This window comes from Meriones unguiculatus, chromosome 10 (genome assembly GCF_030254825.1).
Source record: "Meriones unguiculatus strain TT.TT164.6M chromosome 10, Bangor_MerUng_6.1, whole genome shotgun sequence".
In the NCBI taxonomy this organism is placed as follows: domain Eukaryota; kingdom Metazoa; phylum Chordata; class Mammalia; order Rodentia; family Muridae; genus Meriones; species Meriones unguiculatus.
Window position 1 is genome coordinate 18203765 of NC_083358.1, and position 26787 is coordinate 18230551.

The window sequence follows — 26787 nt, forward strand, 5'->3', positions numbered from 1 at the left end:
CATGCTCCTGGCTATGAAGAATCCTTCATGGCATTTGCAACTTGCAATCCTGAAGCAACTGGCCAAGCAACCATGGACTGAAATCTCTGAAACTCAGTCAAGGTGTGTTAGTTAGGGCTCCTGATGCTGTCATGAGCAAAACAACTTGGGGAAGAAAGAGTTTATTTCCATATCAATGTTCATCATGAAAGACAGTCTGGGCAGAAACTCAACGGGGCAGGAACCTGGAGGCAGCCGCTGATGCAGAAGCCATGAGGAAGTAAGTACTGCTTGCTTAGCTTGGTCCTTATGTGTTGCTCAAAACAAGACGAACAAAACAACAACAAAACACACAGAAAGAAACAGGGGCTAAAGAGAGGGCCTGGCATTAAAGAGTATTTGTTGCTCTTGCAAAGGGCCCAGGTTGGATTCCCAGCACCCACATCATCGTTGCGTTCAGCTCCAGGTACCTGACGCCCCTGGCCTCCTTGGACACCTGCATTCAAATGCACACACCCACACAGAGAACACGTAATTAAAAAGAACATCTAAAAAGAACAAATAAAATAAAATATACCAAACCTTTGAAACCACCGCCAACAAAAAGTGCTCGCTACAGTGGTTGCCTGAGATCTAGACAGTGTGTGCTAGCTCTTCGTGATTTCTGTGAGGCATTGTCCCTGTAGTTCCACTGGAACCATTGTTCCACTCAATCGAGGGTGAGCATTCACATTTGATTTACACGTTAGCTGAAAAGTGAAGAACGCGACAGACTTGGTGACACACAGAGCTACAAAATAAGGAAGAGTAAAGTTTAGGTTCTCCTTCAACGCATAAAGGTCAGAGGGCTTTCGGGGGAATGTTCTCCACTTCTACCATATGAGTGAGTCCTGGGGACTGAACTCAGGCCTTCAGGCTTGGCAGACACCTGCCTTTACTCACTGAATCATCTTACTGTCCCCCATGTACGTCTTTAAGGAGATGTATAGTTTAGCACTAAGGAGGGACGCTGCTTGTTACACGTGTCATGGATGGCCTCGTCTTAGAGTTACGGCATGTTAAACCAAGTACAATAAGAGGAAAGGAAATATAAGAAGCAATATTTCTGAACTGGAAATGGTAGTACATGTCCACAATTTCAGTACTCAGAGGGCTAGGGGAAGAGGGCAATGAGTTCAAGACCAGCCCAAGCTACATGGCTAGACCCCAAAAGGGACTAAGATGAGAAATATTTTGAAGCCTGGACAGCAGTGCTAGCAGATGCCTTTAATCCCAGCACTCAGGGAGGCAGAAGCAGGTGGATTTCTGAGTCTGAGGCCAGTCTGGTCTACAGAGCGAGTTTCAGGCCAGCCAAGGCTACATACAGAGAATCTCTGTCTGGAAAAGAAAGGAATATTTTGAATTAATAATTTTGACTTTGTGATAAGTTTTTTTTTTGTTTTTTTAGACAGGGTTTCTCTGTGTAGCCTTGGCTGTCCTGGATTTACTTTGTAGACCCTCAGAAATCCACCTGCCTCTGCCTCCCTGAGTGCTGGGATTACAGGTGTGTACCACCTTGTCAGGCTCTGTGATAACTATTTGAATTATATCATAATGCTATTACATACTTACTAACTAATACGACATAGTGTGAACAAATCAAGATGGACTCCCATAACAATGGGAATGTCTATGACTCTGAACGAGAGCAGTGATCGTATATTTATACTGTGAAAGCCTGGCCCAGTGGCACAGGCCTTCAATCCAGCACTTGATGGGCAGAAGTGGGAGGATGTCTGTGAGTTTGAGACCAGCCTGTTCTATGTAGAGAGTTCTGAGAAACCCTGTCTCAAAAATAAAAACAAACCAAAGGAAAAAAAAAACACATACAAAAGAACACATAGTCATACCTCTGTAATCTGAGTGAATGTTAGCCCTGAGTTACGTATGTGTGGTCATGGCGACTTATGTTCAGAAGTTGAAATCACTAAATTTCATTTATACCTTCCAATTATAGGTCAGTTACATCAAGGGAAATGCAGGCTTTCTTGGAAAGGAAATCTCATTTTTCTTGGCTTTAGATTTTTCTAGAGTTCTGATTTTGAGTCTCTAATCCAGCACTTAATCCAAGTCTCTCTGCTTTTTATGGAAATTTTATTTCTACACATTGTTTGGTATGCATAAAATTAATGTTCTGAGCATCCTCAGCTTTTCTTAGACTGGGTACATTAGAGAAGTATAGGCCTCTGAAAATGGTGTTACCCAAGAGGTTCCTTTCTCTTTGGTCTACACAGTTGGCCATATTCTTGGCTGCCTTTTGCACACTGGCTGATTTATCTCTCCAAGAAAGAGTGAGAGAAAAATCATATGTTAAGTGATATTTGGTTTAGATGAGGAACCCTAGAAAGCAAAACTCACTTTCCTGTTATCTCGTTGAAGGATGTTCTTTTAGCTTCCAAAAGACAGCAACAACAAATGTTTTGCTTTTAAGTACCTGATAAACTCAAAACTTAAAATCTCTCATTGTCTCATATCATAAGGTTTACAAAGTTGATACTTATAATCCCCAAGAGAAGCCCGGTTTCATTTGATTTTAAAGCTCATTTATTTCCTCCCATCATTAAAAAGTACTTTTTTTCAGTTAAAGACTCACAAAAGATAATTCGGTTTCCCTTTTAAGAGAGGAAAGGATTTCTCCAAATTCTATTCGAAACAAATAACAGGAGCCACACCCTCCCCAGTCATCAGGCCACAGGTTCAAACTGGTCGAGTTTACTATTTCCAGCTAAACACCTCTGTCTGCAGTCCAGCAGCTTCCCAGATTAGTCCAGATCTAGATTCAGCCAAGTTAGAATCCACTTATGTAAGAGGAACACAAAATTATAAAACTCAAGATTTCACGTTTCCTTTCCTTTCTTCAGAGAGATCATGGAAACTGGCTGTGGTGATGTCTGCCTTTAAATTGAGCACTTGAGAGACAAAGGCATGACCACCACTGCCCAGCAAGAATTCTATTAAAAATATAATAGTGGAACATAAACCCCTATGTAAGCCTATTGTGTATACATTTGTGTGTTTTCATACACATATACATGTGTATTCATGTATGCATACATATTTTATATATGCTGAAAGAACCTATATCACATTATATCCTTTTTTCTTTCTTTTTTGATTTTTTTTTTTTTTGAGACAGAATTTCTCTGTGTGACCCTTGCAGCCTTAGAACTAGCTTTATAGACCAGGATGGTCTCAAACTCAAAGATCTGCCTGCCTCTGCCTCCCAAGCGTAATCTGACAGTTTTACCCTAGAAGAGACTTTCTACACCAGCTTGCAAGAGACAAAGTACATGTTAGAGTTGCTGGGAAAATGTTCCCATGTGCTCAGTTTATTTACTGATTCACAATTTTTTTTTACCCTACTTGCACAACTTTTTCAAAACCAAAAGTACTTAGAGACATCTTATCTATTGGGAAGTGTATGGAATTTGTTAGAGACAGTTGTCATGTGAGTGTCCTGGCACCTTAAGGAGAACCAGGTTCTGTGGTCAACCAGTCTACAGGTCAATTACTCCCTGAAGGGTGCTGTGGGAAAAAAATGTGATCAAGATCTCTCTCAAAATGCCAGTGTACAAGGAACACACTTCAACATTTTCTGCCTGACTGGTGGACAACTGATTCAAGCGGCCCATGCTACTTGTGACTACGCCAAGCATGTCTCTGTTTACTGGTGACGTCTATGCTCAGGAAAGGGAAGCCTTTGGGTCCTGCTCTCAGAACTTTGAAACTTGATTCAGAAAGATATCTTTCCTGTTCACGTGCCTAAGAATCTATCAAGAAAAAATCCCCCAGCCACAAATTCAGATAAATGACCAGCAAGATGTCTCAGCAGGCAAAAGACAAAGCTTTATAACTTAAATTCAGTCCCTAAAATCCACAGTGGAAGAAACCATCAGACTCCCACAAGCTGTTCTCTGATGCTATACTTGTGCTGCAGCATGCAATCTATTTGTTTAGGCTGGCTGGTTAATGAGCTCTGGTCTCCCCTGGTCTCCCTGCCTCCCCATTGCTGGTGTTATAGATGCTATCAGCAGCTCATGGATTTTATTGTGGCACTGAGGTTCAGAACTCAAATCCTCTTGCAACAGAAACCTTACCAGCTTAGTCACCTCCTGTTTTCAGGTTAGTTTTTATTTTTTTATTTTGGTGAAGGTTTGGTTGTTGTTTATTTAGGAATGTTTTGTTTTGTTCTTGAGACAGAGTCAGGCCATGTAGCCTCCGTTGACCTTGAACTCATCATCCACCTGATTCACCATCCTAAATGCTAGCCTCACTCAAGCTACACTGAGCCAGCAGCAGTTCACAGCACAACTCCAGGATCTTCATAGCCTTCACAAGGTAAGGTGCTCTATGAGAATGCAAATGCCTTCACCCTCCCTAGTGGCCAGATGATGGGCAACCTCCTTCCATGCTTTTTGGTACTACTCAAATTGCAGCAGGAAGCACATATAGAAAAATAAGTAAACGGAGGGAGTTTGTTGAATAAAAGGAAAAAAAAAAGCATGTTACACACTAGATAAACAATGTTATATAAAAACAAAATCTGCACTTACACATAAACCATATACTCATAACATGGCCTATTTGTGCACGTGGTCTCCAACTTTTTATTTCCAGATCACAACCTCTATATACCTAGGAACTTCCTGCAAATGCACATTCCTTGATCACATCTTAAAGACTGAATTGAAGCCTCCCCACAAAGGTTGAGCTCAAATGCTTCCTGTGATTCTGATATCCTAAAAAAACTGGATGGCATCAGAGCCATGGAACACCTGCTGAAAGGGGCTGCTGGCAGGGAGCAGAACCAGCCTCAGAAAGAGAAGTGTGTTACAGTCAGCAAAGCTGAAAGGGGCTGGAGATCTGAGGAGTGCTTTGACATAAGATGTGGAGATGTATTTTGGAGTTTATCCAGCTAGTTCTTGGCCCTGCATTGGTGCACTGTTTCCTCATGATGCAACCCTTCCTCCCTTTTGGAAAGACAATGCATATTCTGTGCCAATGCATGTTGGAAGTATGTGATCTGCTCTTTGAATTTTGATTTTACAAGAGTTACAGTTAAGAGATTGCCTTGAGTTTCACAAGAGACTTTTATCTTTAAAACAGTATTGAGATTGTGATACACTATGGGGGATTTTTGAAGTTGGACTAAACAAATTCTGCATTATTACATAGCTACTAGTCCATGGGGTCAGGGAGAGGAATGTGGTGGTTTGAATGAAAATGGCCCCCATAGGATCATGGAGAGTGGTACTATTTGAAAGGATTAAGAGGTCTGGTCTTGCTCGAGAAAGTGTGTCACTGAGGCTGGGCTTTGAAGTTTCAAAAATCCCATCGCAAACCCAGAGTCTCTTCCTTCCTGCTGTCTGCCAGCTTCCAGACGCAGGATTCTCAACAACTTCTCTAGCACCATGCTTGCCTGTGTAAAACCGGGCTCCCCTCCGTGGACTAAGCCTCTCAAACTTTAAGCACATCCCAATCAAATGCTTTCTTCCATAGGAGTTGCTGTGGCCATGGTGTCTCTTCACAGCAATACAACACTAAGACATACATACACCTGAAAATAGACAAATATGAAAGTTAAAAAATGTGCAAATATTACTTCTGGGTGTGCTGTCCAGTAGCAGACCACTCATCTTCATCATACATGAAGCCCTGGTTTTGTGCCCAAGGGCTATAGTAACAAAATTTACAAGTATTGCATGAACTATCCATGTCGTCTTTATTGTTCATGTTAGCAAAAATAAATACTTCTGAGTCTGACTAAATTTCTCCATTCACACCTTTTCATCTGTGAAATTTTTTATGCCATACTATCTATAGAGGTATACAAAACAGATACATAAATCAAGCATTTACTGATCAAAAACAAAGAAATTTATCTTAAAATAATTTTTGAATACATGTAATGTCACCATTCATTAAAGGTGAAAGCGAATTTGCATACTGTCTTAGTTAGGTTTTCTTTTGCTGTGAAGAGACACCATGATCACAGCTACTCTTATAAAAGAAAATGTTTCATTAAGGTTGAGTAAGGGCTGGGGTGGTTGCATCCTAGCACCCAGGAGGCAGAGGCAAGAGGACCTTTGCGAGTTCAAGGCCAGCCCAGTCTAAAAATCTAGTCCAGGACATCCAGGGCTATTACACAGAGAAACCCTGTCCTGAAAAACAATAATAATAATAATAATAATAATAATAATAATAATAATAATTAGGGTTAGCTTACAGTTCAGAGGTTTAGTCCATCATTTTCATGACTGGAAGCATGGCATCACACAGACAGAACATGTGGTGGAGAAGGAGCTGAGAGTTCTACATCTGGGTCCTGAGGCAGTAGGAAGAGAGAGAGAGACACTGAGCCTGGCTTGAGCATTTGAAACCTTAAAGTCCACACCTAATGACACACTTACACCAACAAAACCACACCTACTCCAACAAGGCCACACCCTAATTGTGCCACTCCCTATGAGCCTATGGGGCCACTTTCATTCCAACCACCACACATGCTAATAGGATCTATCTGCATGTTTCTTTCTGTATAAAGAATGAAATCATAGGTACTGCAGGACGGAGAACATCTTCCACATTTTTCACAGTTTGAAAAATTTTGACCTCATAACCATCAATGCAAAGAATGCTGATTTTCACTATTATACAGGGGGAAACTGGCAGAAGTGTGTTTAGAGTAATTTCAGAAATTGTTGGAGATCCTACCTCTGACTTCCACCTATGCTCCCTGGGATGCAGCCAGCCCCACCCAGCACGTACACACAGAATAAGTAAATAAAATGTAATGAAAGAATCTGGATCCATGGATCAGTGCTTGTTAAGAGTGCTGGCTGTTCTTCCAGAGGACCCAGGTTCTGTTCTCAGCATTCACGTGGTGGCTCACGGCCTTCTGTACTTACCGTCCCAGGGGATCCGATGCCCTCCTTTTGCCTTTCCGACACGCATGCATGCAGTGCACAGACATGCACTCAAGCAACACAGCCATACGTATAAAATATTATGTAATTTATGTCATGTAAAAAAATTAATGTGCAATTAATGTGCGGTGGTGCATGCCTGTAATCCCAGCACTCAGGGAGGCAGAGGGAGGCAGATCTCTGTGAGTTCGAGGCCACCCTGGTCTATGAAGAAAGTCCAGGACAGCAAAGGCTACACAGAGAAACCCTGTCTTGAAAAACCAAAAAAAAAGAAAAAAAAAAAAAGAAAACAGAAAGAATTAATGTAATAAAAAAAATAAAAAAACTAAAACCAGGGCTGGAGAGAGGGTTCAGAGGTTCAGCAATTAAGTACTTATTGTTCTGGCACAGGACCCAGGTTCAGTCTCTAGCACCCATGGTTGCCTCACTACCAACCAAAACTCCAACACCAGAGGTTCCAACACCCTCTTCTAGCTTTCTTGGGTCCTGCACACACATAATACACATATATACATGCAGGCAAAAGACATACATATAAAATATAAATAATACTAATAATTTAAATCAGCAGTAAAGTTTAAAGCTGTCTCCCTACCAGCAAATAATGGGAGGACCATTTTACTGTGCAGAGAACTCCCTGTGTTTCTCTTTGCTTGCGGTATTGATAGTTGGATCTAGGGCTCCCTGAACCATACATACCTCCAGACATTTTTTTTTGTAATTGTTGTTGATACAGGGTCTTCTTAAGATGCCCATGTTGGTTTTAAACTTGTGATCCTGAGTAGCAGGGATTACTGTCCTGCTGCACTATCCAGGGGAATGCAATTAAGTGTAATATTTATTTCACCTGAACCATTTTTTTTTTGAGACAGGGTTTCTCTGTGTAGCCTTGGCTGTCCTGGACTCACTTTGTAGACCAGGTTAGCCTCAAACTCACAGAGCTCCACCTGCCTCTGCCTCCCTGAGTGCTGAGATTACAGGCATGTGCCACCATGCCCAGCTTCCTGAACCATCTTCATAATCAAAGACGTCAAGTTTTTCTGTGAATAGAGATGATAATGATTTGTGTGGAGCACTGGAATGAGAAATAGTGAAGATAACAGAAAACAAGTCACATGGGGGAAAAGGCACCTTGCTGTCCTTGCTCCTGAGTGAAACGCCACATAAGCTCTCACCTGGCAGAAGCAATAACTTTTCTCTAAAAATAGCTAAGAAGCCATTCCAGAAAAATTTGCTACTGTAACTCTGACAACACTGACCAGATAATGTTCCATTTCAGTGGAAAGGAGCCCAGGAATGTGGTCATGTTATATTTTAAACCTCTGGAAACTTGAAGTTAAACTTTGTGTGTGTAATAATTAGAGATTACCTGTGATCCCCATGTTGTAAGAAATACCACAGGGAGATCAGGAGTTCTCTTTATGAGGTTTTCTCCAAAAGCAGTATCTTGGAAGACTGGAGTGGACTATTAGAACCAGAGTGTTGACATTGACCCAGTCAGGACACAGAACAGTTTGTGGAAACCTTTGGAACAAGTAGATCACCTTAGTAAGCAACTAGCACATTCCTGAAGGCCAGAAACATTCCTTTACATTCCAAAATGTCTAAGTGGAGGCTTAGAAGATTATATCACTGTGGGGATTTTACAGTGCCAAAGAGACAGCTAGCAGGGTTGCAGGGAATATTTGCTTAACCTTTCTTTTCTTGTTTTCCCCAGAAGGCTCAGGCAATTGATAACTTGTTGTAAATCAACCTAAGAGCAATGAGCTTTGAAAGCAGAGCTGGAGCAGAGAGGTACTGGTCCACTCCTTTAAGCCCAGCACTCAGGAGGCAGAGGGAGGTAGATGCCTGTGGGTTCCGGGCCAGCCTGGTCTACAGAGTGAGTCCAGGACAGCCAGGGCGACACAGGGAAACCTTATCTCAAAAACAAACAAACATACAGACCATACAAAAACCAAAAGAAAGAAGAGTTGGACATGCTTATACTCCAAGGCATTGCAGGTCACAAAGCACCTTGCTGAGCAAGCCTCCTACAGCAAGTAGAAAGTGTATTCGGAGACTCGGATTTTCCCACATCCACTCCATTCGTTTCAAAGAATTCCATGTAAGGAATTCTTGGTGGCTCAACAATGGCCCGAATGTATTTGCTTCTCTGTGGCCTGTTTAGATTTTTCAGTCTTTTAATTCAAATCAAGATTTTGTGCGTGGCCGAGCATGTTAAATTTGGTCCCTGGGATCCACACGGTAGGATAGAACCAACTGCAAGTTATCCTCTGACCTTCACATTCACCTCTCTCTCTCTCTCTCTCTCACACACACACACACACACACACACACACACCATTTTAATACTTTTTGTCTGGTTAGTTTTTGTTTTTCTGAGACAGAATTTCTGTATTCCTGGCTGTCCTGGAATTCATTATATAGATTAGGCTGGCCTCATACTTATAGAGATCCTCCTGCTTCTGCCTCCTGAGTGCTGGGATTAAAGGCGTGTGCCACCACACCCAGCCTGTAAAAATAATAATAATAAACACATCGCTATATATTGTTGCAGGATATGTGATCACACTATGAACCCTGAGATTTTTGTTACTTCCTGGAAAAGCCTGTTTCTAGTTGTGGTGTGGCTCATCCTCAGCACACACCTTAAACCAAGAGCTTAATATTTGAATATTGTAAACAGATTAAAATAAAGTCAACCATAGGTCAAGAGGCAGAGCAAGCAACCACTTGACAAGAAGTGAACATAGGATTATTAAGAAAAAAACCATAGAAAGGAAGAGAAAGTTAAGAAGATGAATAGAGACACATATGAAGTAGGAGGGAGGGACATTCACTTTGAGGAGTCTTGTTTGAGATGGTGTAGAAGAAGGGGGCATTCTTTTTCAGATGTCAGCTGAGGAGGAAGGTCAACTATGTGCTTTCTCTTCCTCTGAGCTAGCAAGCTTTCACCCCAGCACCTGGCTCCCGAGTCTTTATTGGCAAAAATCAAACAATTGATATTTTGTTAAAACAATAATATATTAAATAATAAATATAATAGTTGTTATTTTGATTTTTTGAGGCAGGGTTTCCTTGTGTAGTCCTGGCTGTCCTGGAACTTGCTATGTAGACCAGGCTGGCCACAAACTCAGAGATCCAACCTGCCTCTGCCTCCTGAGTGCTGGGACTAAAGGTATGTGTCACCATACTTGGCTTGGTACTAATTATTTTGAGGCTACGTTTCCTTCAGTGTATTCTAATTATCGGTGAGATTCTTTGGGTTTTGTGTTTTTGTTTTTGGAGATAGGATCTTGTCATGCTGCCTGGTCTAAACTCAAACTCATATATAGTCCAAGTTGGCCTTAAACTAGTGGTAATCCTTCTGCCTCAGCCTCTCAAGTACTAGAGTTGCAGGAGTGGGCCAACATCCATGGCTTCATCAGTGTTTTACTGCAACCTTTGAGAGTGCTGCAGGTTGTTTTGGACACAAATGCCCAGAGTCTCAGGCAAATATCTGAGGAAACAGACAAAAGAGAGCCCTTTCCCATAAGAACAGGTTAATCATAGTGAAAAATTATAACCCACCCCCAAATAAACTCTTAATGAACCGGAAAGGGAAATCTCCTCTGCAATCTGGAGAGGTCACGTGACATAAAAGAACATAAGGAAATGATGATACATAGAGAAGTAGGTAAAACAACTTGTATATTGCATATGTGCAATGTGTACTTACCTGGACAGTGAGTACGGAGGGAAGCTGTTGTGCCTGTATGGAAGCAGCACCTGTCAGTAAAAAGCTAATGGCCCATAGCTGAGGCAGGAAATAGGAGGTGAGGTCTAGGAAGCATCAGGAGAAGAGAACTGAAACCAGGCAAGGGAAAAAAAAAAAATCTAAGTATGATGGGGATTTGGGCTAGAAGGAAGCTGGACTAGCTTGGTGGTTTAGTGTGGAGTAATAATTGCTCAGTATTGTGTTTAAGGCTAATTAAATAAATCATAGTTTCCCTGTGTTGTTATATTTCCCTGTGCTGCCATACTAATTTTGCATTTATATCCATATTAATAACATTTTACATACAAAAGCTTTCGGAAAAAAGCAAAACAACAATCTAATGCTGGGGCAAATGCTCACTAACTAGCTCAGAGTGTGTTTGGGATTAGTTGTTTCTGTTGCTGGTGTCTGAAGATAGCGTTCCTTTCCTAAAATGACACTTTACGTCCTGAGCCATTCAAAAAGGGAGATGTGACAGTGTAGAAAGAGTCATTTAAGCCACTTCCTCCTCTTGCTATGATGTGGATGTTTTCTCAAGTTGACAGTGTTCTCTCTGGTTCAATCCCTAACATCACATACATTTGGGGAAGTTTTTTGAGCTCCCTCTGCCTGTGCTGCAGGAGTACAGTGATCAGAGAGGAACGAGGTAACAGGGTGGATTTCAAATTCCTGCTGTCTTAGGGAGAGGAAGAACCAGCATAGCAAGGTTTTCTCTTGTTTACTTCTATCACAGAGTTCAAGCTCTCCCATCACAAGAATTTCAACTTCACACAACAAAGGAATTCAGTAAATACGTTCAGAGAACGGGAAGGGGGCAAAACCAATTGAAGTTCAACTTTCCAGTCCCCATGTCATGTGACCCAAATAACTTTAAAAAACCCTCAGCAACAATATAAAACACAGAGGGCAAAAATGAAAGATAGCTAAAAGATAAGAGGTTTGGGATTTTTTTTTTTCAAGACAATGTTTGTCTATGTAGCCTTGGCTGTCCTGGACTCCCTTTGTAGACCAGGCTAAACTCACAGAGATCCACCTGCCTCTGCCTCCCCAAGTGTTGGGATTACAGGTGTGTGCCACCTCGCCCAGCCTCAAGAGTTTTGTTTTGTTCTTAAAGCTGAAAACCCAGGAAAAAAGGACAAAATAATTGGCAAGGAGGGGCTGGAGAGAAGGGTCAGCAATCGAAAACTGCTACTCTTGCAGAAGACTGGACTTGGGTTCCCAATAGCCACCTAGCCCCCCCTCCCACATACATGCACGTAGTTAGGTATTGGGGTTTCTGTTTGTTTGTTTTTAATGGCGGTGTGGGGAGGTTCTCTCTTATGTAATCCCAGCTGGATCCAGCCTGGCTCCAAGCTGACTGGATAGCTAAGGATGAGCTCCTGCTACTTCTGCTTCCGCCTCTCGAGTGCTAGGATGACAGGCAGGTGCCACCAGGTCTATTTTTCTAAGATCATATTCTCGCAGCAATTCTAAGAGTAACATACGGCACTTTTCTTCTTGACCACCAGTCCAGTTCTACTTTCCTCTCCAGGAATACTAGTGATGTACCCTACTGTTTCTCTGTACAAATATAAATAAGACGTGTCTTTTAGTATTGTATACACAATATACTGTATATCCTTGCCATTTTTTTCTACTGCACAAAATGTTTGGGAAGCTTTTTGTTTTGTTTTGAGACAAGGTCTCACTGAAGCCCAACCTGGCCTGAACTTGCAGCAATCCTCTTGCCTCAGCCTCTCAACTGCTGGGATTATAGGCAACCATGTTTAGCCTTTTTGAAAATTCTCTCTACATCTTCCTCCCATGAGTTTAGTAGTGAACTTAAAGTACTTAAAAAAAAAAGTCATACAGCCGTACCTAGGGACCAGACACTAGCTCCCTCAGCTCGTGCTTTGTGTGTGTGTTGAATGCATGTGTGTGGTTTTGTTGTGGTGGTTGATCGTTTTGGTGACAGGGCCTTCTGTAGTGCCAGCTGGATGACCTTGAAGTCTTGATCCTCTTTACCTCTATCACCAGAGTGCTAGGATTATAGGCACGCACCACCTTGTCCCATTGTATTCTGTTCTAGTGGGTGAACCCATGCCTTCATGGGTGCTACTAAGCTACATCCCCAACTAGTACTTTAAAGACAACAAACACCATAGCTATTTATTGAACAGCCACTAAAAAGGGAGGAAAAAAAAAACCCTTTAAGTTTTTCCTTACAATGCACCCACCCCCCAGCTCCTCTTCTCTTCAGTTTGTTTTTATAAAACACGCCTAACCACTTTTTCAATATAGTTGTAGCTTGAAGGCAAGGTCAAGTATTAGCCAAATGTGACAGTGCATGCCTGCTGTGGTGGTTTGAAAGAGAAACTCCCACAGTGGCTCAGACATTCAAATCCTGGTCCACAGTTCAAAGCCACAGGCGATTCCCAGTTCACTCTCTCCGCTTTGTGCTTTTGAGTGAGCCCTCCGCTTCTGTTCCACCCGCTATGGCTGCTGCTTGCTGCCATACTTTCCCACCACAATGGATTCCTAACTCTCTCAGTAAACTCAAATTCTTCTTCTGTAAGATGCCTTGATCATGGTTTTTCATCATAGCAATAGAAAAGTAACAAATACACCCGATTTACAATCACTTGGGAGCCAGAGGCAGGAGGATTAAGAGTTCAAGCTAAGATACATAGCTCAAAACCAGTTTGGGGTAGTTGAAGACCCTATAGCAAAAAACAGAACCAGGTGGTGGTGGCACGTGCCTTTAATCCCAGCATTTGGGAGGCAGAGGCAGGTAGATCTTTGTGAGTTCGAGGCCAGCCTGGTTTACAGAGTGAGTTCCAGGACAGTCAAGGCTACACAGAGAAACCATGTCTCAAAAAGCAAACAAACACAACCTGCCCCCTCCAATCAGCAACCCAATCAGCCATTCATTTTTATTTTCACTTAAGCCAAATCACTTTTTCATCCAAGTACTTACTAGAGTTAGTGTGAACTGGCATTAATAGGTGACAGTATTTCAAACCAGGAGCCAAACCCTCTGTTCACTAAACCAAACTGCTCTCTGCTGTACTAAACCAAATCCTTTCCTCTCATTCCCCACACAATTTCCATCATCTTTCTCTAGGTCCTGCACAGAGTTCACATTTTTGGCTGCCTCGGGTTATTTCTAACTTTGTAAGGCTCTTGACCCTTGAAAAGGTCTCACCCTGACCCTAGAATGACCCTTCCACCTTCCAGTCTAGTAAATTCTGGGTCTTCTCAGAGCCCCCCAGGGATCTCCACTGTCTGGATTTCTAGTGATGGCTTGTGAAAACTTCTCTAGGGAATCCAAGCCTGGGAGCGTAAGGAAACCTCCTACTCACTAGACCCATGCAGAGGGATAGGTGTTCCATTTTCCCACCAAAGGGGGCGTGGGACAAGGTGGGCAGGCGGCCAATTTCCTCCTCTCAAAGATAGGCGGCGCTCCCCGGCGGGAGCGTGACGTCATCTCTGTGCGTCGGGGGCGGGATGCGCTCGACGCCATCTCCGTGCGCCCGGCTGGGGGGGGCCGCTGGGTGTGGGGCGGCTCCGGGGCCGGGGATGGCGGCGGCCGCGGCGGCGGCGGCTCCGGGACGAGCGGGAGGAGTCCTGGGAGCTCCGTGAGATGGGCCGGTGAGTGGGGCCTGGAGTGGTGGCCGCTGGGCTGGTCTGAGGCCAAGCAGGCCTGGGTTCGGAGCTCCGGTGGAAGGGCCCCCTAGAAGCCCGTTGCCCCTGCGGGCCAAGCGCCCCCCATACAGCGGGCAGAGAGAGCAAAAGAGGCCGTGCCTAGCCCTCTAGATGCTGCTTTCCCGCCTGGCCCGGAAGGCGGCTTCAGGCCCTGATATCCCAACGGTGTTGTCCCTTCGGGCCAGGATGTCCGAGTTTTCAGGGCGGGAAGGGCCCCCCAAACAAGGAAGCGTCGCCAGCCGGGCCTGGTCCCAGCCCGACGTCCGACCCCCTACTCCCTAAACGTAGCCCAGTTCGGGCCTTACCCCTTTCGGAACAAGGATTGAGAGATCATCCAAAGCCATTACCCCTGGTGTCTCTACGAGGCGGCTCCCTTTTTGTGGGGCGCACCTTTTCCCCATCAGTGAATTCGGGTCTCTCTCAGTGAAGAGGAGCTGCGTTCTCGGCTCTGTTGGCAGGTCTCTGGAGTGGTTCTCTTGCCCCTTAGCTCAGCTGGGTTCACAAGTTGTGTCATTTCCCATGAGAAATTCTCCGAAGCTGCTCCGTACACCCACACCCAGGTTTCAGATTCTGAAATGTTTTGCCTTGTCGGAACCTGGTGCGCTGTCTTGACTGTCTTCTTTGCGGGGTGGGGGGTGGGGTCAGACTTTTTGCCTCTTTCCGTCCTTTCATTATCTTGTGTTTGCTAACTCCTCAGTGACCCAAAGACAGGTTTTCTTAGTTGTCTTGGCTACAGAGGGCACGCACCGTTTGGGGGATTAAGAAAATGAAAGAAAGCTGAGTGCTTTCAATTAAACTTTTGGTGAAGAATGAATGCATGACTGGTATCCACTTTGTGATTTGTTTATAGCATTAGAAATTTATTTTTGCACATTTCCATCTTTTGTGTACTCTTGAACCATGCCAGTCTTGGGTCAATGTTGCTTTCACTTGGCTCGAGCTTGCAATATTCTGTGTGACTTTGACAGAACAGGCAGCAGTTTCTCAGTACTAGTCAATACTGCTAACTCGGTGCTCAGTTGCTAAGAGACTTTGTTGGCTCCGTTTTTTTGTGTATGTTTTGTTGTTTTCCTTTGAGACAGGGTCTCATGGAGCCCAGGCTGACTTTTGACTTGCTATATAGTTGAATGTAGTTGATGATTACCTTGAATTTACGATTCTCTTCTTTCTACTTCAAAAGAAGTGGTAGGATTGCCAGTGTCCGCCGTAGTGTCCAATCTGTGTGGTGCCGGGAATCAAACCTAGGACTTGATGCTTGCTAGGCAGGCACTTTACCAACTGAACTGCCTCCGGAACCTTGAAAACCCATGTTTTTTAAATTATTGATGTTTATGGCAAATGTAGATTCATTTATTGCTAGCTTAGTAATAGTTTAGTTCCCATTGTCAGCTCCATAGAATCAAAGTGGTGTTTTCATTTTCTTTCACCTCTCTTTCAGTACTTAGTGTGAAGTTGTCACTTTAGAAAGTTTTACACATGTGCATGCACAGGTACTTGTGAATTGTGCACCCACACTTGCCTTTTTAATTTTACTTAGCAAATCTGTTAATATGGCTTTCACTCTGAGTAACTCCCTCTTGACCTCTTTTTCTGCCCCAGAAACATAAATAATTGTTCCTTTTCCTCTAGTGCCACTTTTCTTATTTAAATAATCTCTACATTTGTGTATTCATAGGTCCTTAATAAAGGTGAAACTCCTGCTTCTCATTGTTCACATGCAAACAGTATTAAGTCTCCTATTTTAATTGTGAATTTAAATTTGGATTGGAAGTGAGTATAATCATTGGGAATAAAGAAGAGAATGATAAAGAAATTTGATACATGGAAGCCAGGCAGTGGTGGCTAAAGTCTTTAATCCAGCGCTCAAAGGCGAAGTGAGTTTAAGGCCAACCTGATCTACAGAGTGAGTTCCAAGACTGCCAGGGGCTATACAGAGAAACCCTGTCTTGAAAAACAAACAATAAAAAAAGAAATTTGATATATAGAAATTTCTTTCCAGGAATATTTCACAAAAATTAAAGCATAAGAGATTTTTCCCCCTTTTTGTTTATTGTTTTGTTTTTAATTGTGTGTGGAGGCCAGAGGCCAGCTTTCAGGAGTTTTTCTCAGCAGCTTGGGTCTCAGGAATGGGACTCAGGTCATTGGGTTTGGCAGCAAGTACATTTGCCTGCTGAGCCATTTCACTAGCCTCAGATTTTTCTTTTTTTTTTCCCCTTCGATTTCCTGGGCATTCTAGGTAACTGCATTACTACCTCTTGGGTTGAGAATGAAGCAAGAACTCATGAACTTTAATGATTCTATCTATCTGTCTGTCTGTCTGTCTATCTATTTATCTATCTATCTATCTATGGTGGCTCTATCTATCTTTCTTTCTGTTTATTTATGGTGGCTTTGGAATTGCCTTCCATGATGACCCTGAGGAAGGTGAGAGAGGTCTGACTCCTGCTTACCTCCTCCTTATGTCTTCTAGGCTCCCAAGCCAGAGGGGAGGACACTTACCACAGCAGCTCAGAAGCACCACCAGAAGCTCAGGTAATAGAAGCACTTTGGAGTCCTTGTTGTAGAAAAAAACACCTGTCACGTGATAGTAGAAAAATGGAATTTAGCCTGATTCGAAAAATTATTGTCAAAGTTCACATACATTGAAATGTTCATACAAAAAAGATACTTTCTTTTTCTTTGTTTGCTTTTTTAAAAGGTTCTCATTTAGCTCACACTGACCTTTAATTCATTATGTGGCTAAGGGTGGCCTGAAACTTCTGAACTCTTGCCTCCATTTCCCAAGTGCTGGGATTTTATTCATGTGCCATCACAGTGGCCTTAAAAGGAAGCTTTTTGATAGTGGATAAAGTGATTACAGAAGACGGTCGTACACTTTTAATCCCAGTACTCGGGAGGCAGAGGCAAGAGGACCTCTATGAGTTTGAGGCCAGCCTGATGTACAGAACGAGTTTCAGGACAGCCAGAGCTACACAGAGAAACCCTGTCTCAGAAAAAGAAGAAAAAAAGTGATTACAGAAATTGACAGTGATAAAGGGGAGAGAAAGCTTTCTTCTGAATCATATAGTCCTAAAATAGTAAACAAACATATGTGTATGGAGAAACGAAGCCAGAATGTTATGATTTAATACTTAGAGCAGACCTACAATGGATGAGGAGCCGTGGGCAGAAGAAACAAAGAGGAAAAAAGAAGGCAAATTGAAGGTGATCTGTAAGAAGAAAAGTCTTTTAGACCAGAGAACAGGAAGTCTGTGTGAGGTCACAGTTGTTTGGTTGGTCGGGTGGAGGAGAAACAAGCTATAGAGCAAGCTAATATAATCACTTTTCTCATGGGATCCGAATTGGAATTTGGAATTCCAATTGGATTGGAATTGGAATTTCTAAGTTTCTTAGAACAACAACAATTAAAAAAAAACAAACACACATTTCATTATACATTTCTGGAACAAGTTTTCATAATAACAAAGAGACAAGCAAACCTCAGTACTCAGTAACATGACTTTAGCCAGTCTTGGTGTTAGAAGCAATGGGAGCAGGTGAGATCATAACCCAAATTAAGCTGGAGAAAGGACGCAAGAATGAGGTCATACATTTAGGGAAAGAAGATGGCACATTAGACTGTGATAGCAAAAGGAGAAATGGAGGAAAGAGCCAGCAGGAAAGATGTGTGTTCAAAGCCTCACTCAAGGGAGGAGCCTGAGAAGAGTTAAGGGCCTCATGAAAAGCATGACTAACCCAGAAGTTGATAGTGAGAGATTATGGAGCCTTTAGGTCATTTATGTATCTTGAATGTTCATCCTTGTAGCTCTTTGTGGATTTTTTGACTATTTTTTTTCTTGTCTTAGGTTAACAGGTGAAGAGACAGCCTCCATTTCTGCTGTTTCTTCATTCCCTCTTTTTTCACCAATCTCCTTCCTTCTTTCTTTTTGGGTGAAATTCTTGATATTTTGTTTGACTTGATTTCCTAGGTCACTTTCTTTGCCTCTGGTTTATTCCCTGGCAGATGTGGGCACCCCAGCCAGCAGCAGAGAGGTGTGCAGGGAGCCACAGAGAAGTCCCTTCTGATGCCCGAAGGAGCAGGCAAGCCCCATCCAGGCCCCAGCAACACCACACAGCAATATGAAACCTGTTCATGAGAGGAGTCAGGAATGCCTTCCACCAAAGAAACGAGACCTCCCTGTGACCAGCGAGGATATGGGGAGAACCACCAGCTGCTCCACAAACCACACACCCTCCAGTGATGCCCCTGAATGGTCCCGAGGGGTTGTGGTCACTGGTCAGAGCCAGACGGGAGCCAGAGTCAGCCTCGGGGGTGATGGAACTGAGGCCATCACTGGTCTGACAGTAGATCAGTATGGCATGCTGTATAAGGTGGCTGTGCCACCTGCCACCTTCTCACCAACTGGCCTCCCATCTGTTGTGAACATGAGTCCCTTACCCACCACATTTAATGTAGCGTCTTCACTGATTCAACATCCAGGAATCCACTATCCCCCAGTCCACTATGCTCAGCTCCCATCCACCTCACTGCAGTTTATTGGCTCTCCTTATAGCCTTCCTTATGCTGTGCCACCTAATTTCCTACCCAGTCCTCTCCTTTCTCCTTCTGCCAGCCTTGCTACCACTCACCTTCCACACTTTGTGCCATATGCCTCACTCCTAGCAGAAGAAGCTACTCCTCCCCCGCAGGCTGCATCCCCAGCCCCGTCATTCAACAAGTCCTCTGCTGCCACCTCCCCACCCGGCCAGGTGCCACATCACCCGAACACTCAACCACTGGATCTTGCTCCAGGCCGGATGCCCATTTATTATCAAATGTCTAGGCTACCTGCTGGATATACCTTGCATGAAACTCCAACAGCAGGTGCCAGCCCCGTTCTTACCCCTCAGGAGGGCCAGCCTGCTCTGGAAGCAGCTGCTGCCAATGGACAGAGACAGCGAGAGCGAAGTGTAAGACGAGAAAGTGAAGCCCTTGACTCCACCAGCAGCAAGGGTGAAAGCCAAGGACTGGTGCCGGTGGTAGAATGCGTGGTGGATGGACAGTTGTTTTCAGGTTCTCAGACTCCGAGAGTGGAGGTGGCGGCGCCAGCACGCAGAGGGACCCCAGACACCGACCTTGAGGTCCAGCGTGTAGTTGGCGCTTTAGCTTCTCAGGACTATCGTGTGGTGGCAGCTCAGAGGAAAGATGAATCTAGCCCTCTTAACCTATCCCATCATACCCTCGACCATCAGGGTGAGGGACGAGGGTCAGCCAGGAATCCTACAGAACTGGTGGAAAAAAATCAGGCCCGTGTGTTGTACCCTCAGTCCCATCAGGAACCAGTAAAACACAGACCTTTACCCAAAGCAGTGGTTGTAGCCAATGGCAACCTGGTGCCCACTGGAACTGACCCTAGCCTGCTGCCTGTGGGCTCGGAGATCCTGGTGGCATCAAGTCTGGACATGCAGGCCAGAGCCACCTTCCCAGACAAGGAGCCAACGCCACCTCCTGTTACCTCCTCCCACTTGCCCTCCCATTTCATGAAAGGCGCCATTATTCAGCTGGCTACAGGGGAGCTGAAGCGGGTAGAGGACCTCCAAACCCAGGATTTTGTGCGCAGTGCCGAAGTGAGTGGGGGGCTGAAGATTGACTCTAGCACAGTCGTGGACATTCAGGAGAGCCAATGGCCTGGATTTGTTATGCTGCATTTCGTGGTTGGTGAACAGCAGAGCAAAGTGAGCATTGAGGTGCCCCCCGAGCACCCCTTTTTTGTATATGGCCAGGGTTGGTCCTCCTGCAGCCCTGGGCGGACTGCACAACTCTTCTCCCTGCCCTGCCATCGGCTACAGGTTGGAGATGTCTGCATCTCTATCAGTTTACAGAGCTTGAACAGTAACTCAGTTTCTCAGGCCGGCTGTGCTCCCCCAGGCCAGCTGGGTATGCCCCGAGAAAGGCCTGAGAGGACGGTCTTGGGGCCCAGAGACCTATGTGACAGCGAGGGGAAGAACCAGCCTTCAGGAGAGGGATCCCGGGTGGGAGAGCCCTCCCAGCCTGAGCCTGGTGCTCAGGCCTGCTGGCCAGCCCCAAGCTTCCAAAGATACAGCATGCAAGGGGAGGAGGCCCGGGCTGCTCTGCTCCGTCCCTCCTTCATTCCACAGGAGGTAAAGCTGTCCATCGAAGGGCGTTCCAATGCAGGAAAATGAACCTCCTTCCCAGCCCAGGACTGGGGCTTCATCCCCAGAGGTGAGCCTCACCGTGAGCAGTCAGAGGATTTGCACATGCCAAGCAGAGAATGGCTCTCTTGGCAGTGAGATTCAGAGGAAATAGGAGGCATAAAGACAGCCTCCCGAAGCAGGATCTGTTGCTCATTACCCTGTGGCATCCTTTCAGGACAGCCCTAGAGGGTGCTGAAATGAGGAAGAGCAGGCTTGGAGCAAGAGACGGTGGGAGTGCACATAGGATAAGAAACATTCCAAAATCAGGGCCTCCCTGTTTTTTCCTACTCATCCCTGGCTCCTGCAAGGGAAAGTACAGGCTTTGGGAGCAGGTGGCAGAGGGAGGGAGCAAAGAGAGAGCCAAAAATGATGATCCACAGCTTATAGTAGCAGTAAAACTGTTTTCTTTCTTTTTTCCTTTTCTCCCCACCCCTTTGGTGGGAGGGTAGGAGGCCCATTGGTTGAAAATAAGAGGGTTCCCACCCAGAACTCTTCTTGTGAAAGACGTGCACTTTAAAGGGTGATTTTGTTACAGAAGTTTATGGCTGGGGTTGGGTTTGGGGAGCACCATGATCTACAGAACTCTGCTTGATCCTTTGCTTCTGCCTGTTCCCATCTCACCTCGCCATCTCTTTAAGGCTTTCTAGCAGTTTAGGGGCCAAAAGAGAGAGAAGCCCCTTCAGGGTTGAGAATGAAGGACTGCGCTGCCAGAAACCCAGTCAGGGGGCTTAAGGGAAAAGACTGCTAGATGATGGACTTGAGGCAAGGCTTTTGAAAGGCGGCTAACCTAAACTCCCACTTAACGTGTCAGGCCTGCTTTGACATTTTACTGAGTCTCTAGTAGTAACTTTGGAAAGACCTGGAGGACCTTTCCCCTCGGCACCTCCACTCCTCCATTGTCTGTCTATGTTGTGCCTAAGTGCCTGCGCTGCCCCCTTCTGCTGCCCTGACCTCTGCATGGTGTTTTGACCTGGGCCTCACATGTGGCTGCACTGCCTTCGTCCACTAAGACCTCTAGTTTTTGGTGTATAAGGGTCTCTGGTTTCCCTGTGAGCTATAATTTTTATATTTAGAAACTAAATCATGTCCTCGTCCACTGGCAGCAATATAGGGAAGAAACAAGAAAGAAACCATGCCCTTTGCTGGGCATTTCCCATCTCAAATCCACTGCTTCTCTTAGTGTTTCAGCCTCTCTAAGCTGTCCCTTCCACCATCAGCTCTGAAAGTCTAGGACAGTCCTTTTAACATCTTAACAGATCTTTCCTTGTATGGTGGTGGATTCCTCTACAGAAAGTATTTTCTATCTCAGTTGTATTTGCTGCCATCTGTCTTATGCCCACATTTTCCCTACAACTTGTCAGTCCAAGTGTCATCTTGGACTGTAGGATTCATTGGGTATTAGGATTTAGGCTCTCCCCATCAACCTTCAGGTAGTTTGAGCATTTGGGAGGAGGTTTAAAGGGGAGGTGGTTTTTAGACTCTTGAAGGCAACTCAGGGTATTTTTCACCCAGCTCTCTAGTTAGACTTCTAGGGTATGATTGAAGTGTTCCCTTCATAGACAGACTTGGACCAGCCAAGGCCTGGCCTGTCATCAGGAGTCCCACACTTCTGAGGTATGAGCAAAACTTAAGGCAAGTCTTGTGATCTTTCTTTCACTTCCTCCCCAGCTGCCAAATGGGGATAAATAATCTTACCTACCTCCTGGGGGGAGGGAAAGTTCTGAGAATGGAATCATTCTTAGTGTTCAGGTGCTAAGGGTTGTTCTCTTTGGGAACAGAGTGACAGAAACTGACTAGTTTGCTACAAGCTCTACATTGTGTCATACCTTGAGAGCAGATCCCTGATCAGTGAGCTCTTAGGGCGGCATTCAAAGGAAGCTGCTTAATTTGACCGCAAGTACTTCAGTCTGGTCTAGGTCAGAGTCAAACACCAACCTTGTGCTGCATTGGAGATCATGTCCTGTTCCTACTCTTGCCCCCATTCTCTGATTGCTGCTTCTCTGGCTTGTTTCCTACAGTAGGGGCCTGTGGGCTTGAGTCTTGAGGAATTCTCTCAGATGAGAGCCTTGGGAGAAGGCCTTGCCTCTTCGACAGTTTCATGAGCAACTCCTTCCTAGGGATTATTGCATGCATGGGTTTCTGACAAGTACCCCTCCTCAGAAGGTTCATCACAGGAATTTAGTAACATGGTAGATGCCCAAGAAGTGTCTACCCGGTATACCACTGAGCTTCTAACTCACGGGGCAGACATGTAATGTTGAAGTCAGATCACTTTGCACTTGGGCTATATGTAGTTTTCCAGCCTGGCAATGCTCTCTTCACCCTGGAAAGGGAAACTGGGCACTGACCTTTCTTCTGTGGTTTGTTTCTAGCCCTGTCTGGTAAATTAACAACAGCAACTCCCTTGATGTGGTTCCATGTATATGTGACTTGGAGTTTGCTGAGAGCTACCTTTTCAGAAGTGTGTGCCCCCAGAAAAGAAGCTCTGCGCTCTCGTGCTTGTCAGAGCTTTAGTAGTGCTTACTCTGAGTATGTAAGAGACACCAGTGAATTTTAGAGTGAGCATTTCAGCAGTCAGCTGTCTGCTTTTGGGGACTGGGCAGTTTTGACAAAGACCAGCTTGTTCCGTTCTCCCAGAACTTAGAGAAAGAACTGCTATCTGAAACTGAACAGAAATACCTATGCCAATTTAGAAGAGTGGGAACTTGGTAAAGGATGATTAGTAACCTAAGATTTAGATCATGCTTATCAAGGCAGGAAGTGGGGAAGGGGCTTGGGCCCTCAGAGCTGAGAGCGTATACCGAGAAGAGCCAGGATTGACCCCTATACTTGTATGGTCCCATTTGGTCCTAATACCATGGACTTTGCGACTTTGCTCTTTGCTGCTTTGCCACTGCTGTTGTCTGCTTGCTATCCTGCCTGTTGCCCATTATAGCTCCTGTCCTTCATGTCTTTGGCCATGTAGATTAAATCAGGCACCCTGTTTATTCTTACCTGTGTTCTGCCAGTGTTGCTGCATGGCACAGTCATGTTAAATAGGAAGGTCTGAATGCTGTTGATGGGCTGGTAGACCTGGAAGGATGTGGCTTCAGTGCTCTCAAAAATTTGCTTGCCTTTGAGAGATAAACAAGCAGGTCCTATCAGAGATTTTTCTCTCTTTTTGATGGTACTTTGTACCTATCCTGTTTCAGAGCAAGAGGAACCACATTAGGGCTGGAACCAGCATCCCAGTGGCATTCATCTAGCCCCAGATTCTGGGGCTGAGTGTTTGAAGTTTGGCTGAAATGGCTCCCCTGGTTGGGTTTAATTTTATTTTTACCAGTGGGTATGGTAGGCATTTTAAGAGAAGAACAGGATGGTAGCATAATTTAAACCTCCATTGAGTAGGCATAGTGAAGAGTTGAGTGGTTACAGTGGCATGAGCTGAAGATGGACATTGGGAAAGATAACCAGGTTAATTGAACTGCCCATGGGAGATTAGGCCACAGTCTTAGAAGCGAGCAAGACAAAGGCCATGTTTTAGAGATGTGTTGACCTTCTAGGACTAAGTTTACTAAACTACACTGAACCTTTTTGTACTTTCTAGATCAGAAAACTTGTACACTACGGTTGAAGAGCGGAATACTGTGGATGGATGTTGTTAGCCCTTGCTTGAAAGCCTTCACTTTCTAGCTTCCCTGGGCAGGAAAGGTCTCCCACATTATGCAATAATAAAATAAGCATCTGGGTCTTTGCAGCTGTCAGGTTTGTTTTGTTTTGTTTTTCAACTCTAGGATCCACCTTTGGACCAAGGTCTGGGCCCAGGATGACACTGGCCCTTGATGCTAGAGTTGGCTGCATTCTCTCCTTACCTGCAGACTATGCACAGTTCCTGGGGCAGAGGGAGAGGTGGTGTGGCTTGCCCTGCTGAGCCTCCTCAGCAGGAATAATAGTAATAAATGCACTTTTCACACTAAAGGTTTCTTTGTTAGTTCTGTTAAGCCTAGATCTTTCCCTAGTAGATTGCAAATTCAACAGTCTGTGTGATCCCAAAGCCATTCCACTGCAAATGCCTGGCAGTAAAGATGGCCCCAGACTGGGTTCCCGCCTGCTGTGTGTTGGCGGTAGCCCATGTGCCTTTACCTAATGTCAGACTTGCAAACGTTTAGTCTGTCTTTCTGTTAGGGGGTCTTCGGTACTTCAGAGAGAGAACTGGTAACAGTGGTTTTCTGCCCACCCCACCCCTGCCAGGGGCTTTCCATGTAGTTGTAAACGGTGAGGGTTGGTGAGCTGCTGGTATTGCTGAAGGCAGGGTGGACCCCTCACTTGCTTCATAGTGCACTCACTGAGTTGGATTGGGGAAGAGACTGACTGTACTCACGGCTAACTTGAAGTATTAAAATACGGCTGTCCTCTACACACTTCCTATTTTCCTAGTCACACAGGATCCCTGTAGCCAAAACAGTATATGTTCCAGCTGCAGAGAGCAGACTGCTCTCAGCTTGCACAGCACCTTAGGGGAGGGGAGAGTATATGGATAGGTAACGGGGTGGAGAATGGAGGGGAATTTTGTCATCCAGGTGGCTTTAGGGTCCTAAGTAGGAAAGGATGACACTGGGGAGGTCTGGAAGGATCTGGTTTGTGTAGGAGTTCCTGTAGATAAATTACTGATCCCCCAACCATTATCCCCAGTATGTAATGGCTGAATTAATATGTAATCAACCGCATTGTATCTAAAGCCTTAGAACTAGTCAGGTGCTCCTCCCACCCAGTACCATTTCTTACCCTCTAATCCTACCTGATCTTTAACAAAGCATTAATAATTCTAAGGATAATCTCTATTTTGTTGTGCTTTTTTGTAACTGTTTTAAATAAATCAATTTGTACTGTATATTTGTACTTTTGTGAGATCCTTTTTGCTGTTTTACCATTTTAAGTCTCTGTACTTGGCTACACACAGATTGTATTTTTATTGTTAATGCTCTTCTTATGGATACCTGCATTTAACTTGTGGACTATGTAAACACAATATATATCAATATCTATATATCTATATATCAATCTATATAAACTACTAGCTTTTCCTTTTGGTGTTTGCGCCTTTTTCCTATCTATTTGATGGGTGGCCATTGGGTGGGTGGTGGCAGCACTCTGGAGCAAAGACAGTGCCGGGCATTGGTAAACATTGGTAAACATGGGAGCTGCCTGAACCATGGTCTGCTCCCGCTGGTGTGGATTTCAGAGTCCGGGAAACCTGTGGACTAAGGTGGTCAATCATTAGAACCCATAGATGTCCTAATTGCTGGCCTTTCCACGCGGTCCTTTACTCTGGCGTACTGCCACACATTGCTGAGGCCATCCCCAGTCATAGCCACTGCTTCCAGCTTAGAAAGCTCACCGCTGTAAGTGGTGAGACACTCAAGCACATTTATTTACCATGTACTACAACCACCATAAGTGCTTTATCAGTCGTCTGTCAATAGTATTACCACCATTTTGTGACAGGAATTGAGTAACGCAAGTTACACAGTAATGGGACAGCGGGTTTTTGAGAGAGGGTCTCTCTACCTAATGCTGGCTGTCCTGAAATTCACTTATGTAGACCGGGCTATCCTCAGACTCTCAGAGACCTACCTGTCTCTGCCTCCCAAATGCTGGGATAAAAGATGGGCATCACCACATCTGGCTTGTTCTATGGTTTTTGCAATGGTGGGGATCAAGGCTGGAGGCTCTAGCATGTTAGGCAAACATCCAGTGAGCTGGGGTTTCAAAATCCACATCTAATTCTTGAGTTTGTACTAATTCAGAATATTGTAGAGATGAGATAATCCATCTAAAGTATACAAGATGTTCCTTGAGACACAGGACATCCAGTCACTTGGAATATTTCAAACAGGACTTCAGTATGGAACTCTTGAAAAGCATTTGGATCAAGTAAGTACTTACTCTTTTTTCAATATAATTTTTTTTTTTTCCATTGAGACAGGGTTTCTGTGTAGCCGACTACTGCCCTGGGACTTGTTGACCAGGTTGGCCTTGAACTGACACAAGATTTACCTGCCTCTGCCTCCCAAGTGCTGGGATCAAAGGTGTGCACCACCAAACTTCAATGTAATTTTTTGTTGTTTTTAGGTTTTTCAGACAGGGTTTTTCTGTGTAGCCTTGGCTGTCCTGAACTTGTTTTGTAGACCAGGCTGGCCTCAAACTCACAGAGATCTGCCTGCCTCC

General features: G+C 44.6%; 1 protein-coding gene and 1 long non-coding RNA gene across 4 annotated transcripts; one reads left to right on the forward strand and one right to left on the reverse strand.

Annotated features, from left to right (window-relative positions):
* Positions 1-2625: 2625 nt before the first annotated feature.
* LOC132656812 (uncharacterized) lies at positions 2626-14219 on the reverse strand. 2 transcript variants are annotated; one of them, XR_009594554.1, is made up of 5 exons: positions 14043-14219; positions 10663-10790; positions 8314-8468; positions 6245-6343; positions 2626-5575 (listed from the first exon to the last, which is right to left on the reverse strand). It is a non-coding gene; the product is annotated as an uncharacterized LOC132656812 (long non-coding RNA). The 2 variants fall into 2 exon arrangements; XR_009594555.1 differs by lacking the exon at positions 8314-8468.
* Positions 14212-25648, forward strand: Atxn1l (ataxin 1 like). 2 transcript variants are annotated; one of them, XM_021658081.2, is made up of 4 exons: positions 14212-14331; positions 16856-16917; positions 18389-20608; positions 24167-25648. In XM_021658081.2, the coding sequence occupies exon 3, from the start codon at positions 18505-18507 to the stop codon at positions 20566-20568; it is 2064 nt and encodes a 687-aa protein (XP_021513756.1). In that variant the 5' UTR covers positions 14212-14331; positions 16856-16917; positions 18389-18504; the 3' UTR covers positions 20569-20608; positions 24167-25648. The 2 variants fall into 2 exon arrangements, with proteins under 2 accessions (XP_021513756.1, XP_021513755.1); XM_021658080.2 differs by having other exon boundaries at positions 18389-25648.
* Positions 25649-26787: the final 1139 nt, after the last annotated feature.

Excerpts from the sequence above, each read along its gene's own strand:
- Atxn1l (XM_021658080.2), top strand. The coding sequence starts at position 18,505 with ATGAAACCTGTTCATGAGAGGAGTCAGGAATGCCTTCCACCAAAGAAA.